The following is a 2478-nucleotide window of genomic DNA, read 5'->3' as shown; positions in this document are numbered from 1 at the left end:
TTATTTTTATATATATAGTTTTTGCTGTTATCCATCAAACTTCAATTCACTGCATTTCTCACAAATTCTGGACAGAACAGTAAGCAACCCTGCTTTGACCAGACAGTTTCTCTATTCCTTTTTCTGTTATAGAAAAAATGCATGTACTAAGCTATACACGGCTTCATCTTCAACAAGTACAGCAGTTGCACATATGCTTTATTGTATGGTTCTTTGTTGAGTACTGCATTTAGGTTGCAAAATATGTGCAGTGGAAATTTTGTATTTATTGTATGATAAGAACTTTTTAAAGATCCTCTGAGTGTGAGTGGCCTTCAAACTATACAAGAATTGTTAGAAAGGAAATGATCGTATTTTTTTACAAAAATGCTGTTTTAATGTATGTATTGTGAATGTTTTACGCCAAAGTATTTTGTGGAGATAAAATTCTCACATGGCTGGTTACCATTATTGTTGCCATTCTGCCAAAATGCAAAGAATTTTGGTGAGATGAAAGCCTTCAACTCTTTACAAATAAGTAATTGAAACCTGTACATAAAATGTGGAAAGTTGTATAAAGTTAAAATATGTTTTTAAGCCAGTCTCTTTGTTATCATGCCCTAGAACCTATCAGTCTTTCTGGAAGCAAAAATGCCAAAAATTCAGATTCTGGGCAAACTCTTGCGCCTACCTACAGAAGTGTGTGAGCCGTACCGGAGCAAGTATACACACAGTAACCACGGCTAGTGATAGAGGATAGCGCCTGCAAAGCGCTGGGTAGGCCGACCCGCCAGGCAGATGTGCGGAGCAGGCGGCCCACCCTCCTACACATCCCCGTTTGTAGCTACACAGTTGTATCTAAAACCGAATGAAGATGCATGCGGGCACATCAGTTGCATCTACAAACAAGGCCGTCCCTCTTACGTGCTACGTTCAAGCCGCCCGCCACGTAGGCAACCCAACCGGTACGTACGACCAACAGATCAGTCCACCCGTCAGGAGAGGCGGCGGTCCGCCCGCAGAAGTAATACATACGATAAACTTGAAGTAAAAGTCCAGGGTACGGGCGAGTATTCATCGTATATTGTCATGGCATTGAAATATGGTGAGCATACAATAAAATATCAATGGCCTAACTTAAAGTAGATAAATCCGCAATCAGTCCGCAATGAAGAAACAACAAATTGCTGATATCGCTTGCCTTCTTAACCTAGGTACGAGAAATACTTCGAAAAATAGTCAACAAATTTACATGCAAACACAAACACAGAAAAGTTGGAGACAACTTCATACAACTCCTCCTTACTGCGCTAAAACGACCAATCAAGCACGCACCCTCCATCCGACGGTTTAGCTGCGTAGGAGAACATGCTGTCCACGAGCGCGGGGTAGGTCTTTTCAAACTCGTTCCACAGCACGGAGCCGGCCAGGTCCCGGGTCAGGTCCGCGATGTTGTGCACGACGATGGCCGTGAGCCGGCGGCGCAGCTTCCTGCCGATGAAGTCGCCGAGCCCGGCGGCGTGCAGCACCTCCAGGGCGCGCAGGGCGTCGCAGCTCCACAGCCGCAGCTCCGTGTCTAGCCGCAGCTCGGGCACCATGTACATGTCGGCCAGCTTCAGCAGCTCCAGCTCGCAGTTCTCCCAGTCCGCAATCTCGTCCGTGTACACGTATTCCACAAACTTGGCGATGGCCGTCTGGCACGCCGCCGTGGGCGTGTGGTCCAGGTGCAGTCGGACGCGGGACTCGCGGGCCTCCTTGAAGTCCCCCGTCAGCATCTTGTTGAGGACCGGGCTGCGGGCGGCCAGCACCGTGCGGTGCGCGTCCAGCTCAAGGCCGCCGTCGAGCACGAGCTTCACGTCGCAGAGGTTCCCCTCCAGACGGGCCTGGTTGAGGTAGAGGCCCAGGCCCGTGGGCGGCCGGGAGACGGTCATGTCGTACACCTTGAACGTGACGGTCACCACGTAGCCCCTGCCGCCCGAGAGACGGGCAGACGATGCCAGCGGATCCAACGCCATTACGGCCATCAGTTTCTTTGGCACATTGGTGGACGGCTGTATCACAACTTGCGCTTCCGCTGGACGATTTATCATGTTTTGGGTAGTACCCCAATGCATCTTGCAACGGACTAGGCACGGCACAGTGGCGTAGATCACGCGAATGCCCAGTGACAGGCTGCAGTCTAATTCGCATTTGAGGACAGGTTTTAGGAAAACGCCTCTGTCACCACTTCCCTCCATTTCACCCTCGTCGTCATTGTTCTGAGTCCATACATTAGCGAGTGTGAGTTCGCGGTCATAACGATTCTCGATCGTTTCAAAAGGGCAAGTCTGCTCACTTAGGACCAGCAGCCTTCGACGCATGGCCCAGTTGTCCATCGCGCAGGGGACGAGAGGCCGCCGTCGTCCGTGCCTGGTGAAGAACAGAAAAGAAAATAACAGCAATGGGGAACTGAGACCTTCGAATAAAATGGCTTATCACAAATTACACTTGTTGCTCTAG

The 2478-nt window shown here is 49.8% G+C and overlaps 1 protein-coding gene across 1 annotated transcript; it reads right to left on the bottom strand.

Annotated features, from left to right (window-relative positions):
- Positions 1-433: 433 nt before the first annotated feature.
- On the bottom strand, positions 434-1994 carry LOC113210791 (kelch-like protein 21; the record flags this gene model as incomplete). Its single annotated transcript, XM_052277077.1, has 2 exons — positions 1315-1994; positions 434-528 (listed from the first exon to the last, which is right to left on the bottom strand). Coding segments are annotated over exons 1-2 (775 nt in total), but the record flags the coding sequence as incomplete, so codon positions are not given.
- Between the last annotated feature and the right edge of the window lie 484 nt (positions 1995-2478).

Source organism: Frankliniella occidentalis, unplaced genomic scaffold (genome assembly GCF_000697945.3).
Source record: "Frankliniella occidentalis isolate FOCC.00 unplaced genomic scaffold, Focc_3.1 Scaffold5653, whole genome shotgun sequence".
Taxonomy (NCBI): domain Eukaryota; kingdom Metazoa; phylum Arthropoda; class Insecta; order Thysanoptera; family Thripidae; genus Frankliniella; species Frankliniella occidentalis.
The sequence above is the reverse complement of the archived record's forward strand: the minus strand, read 5'-3'. Positions and strand labels throughout refer to the sequence as shown.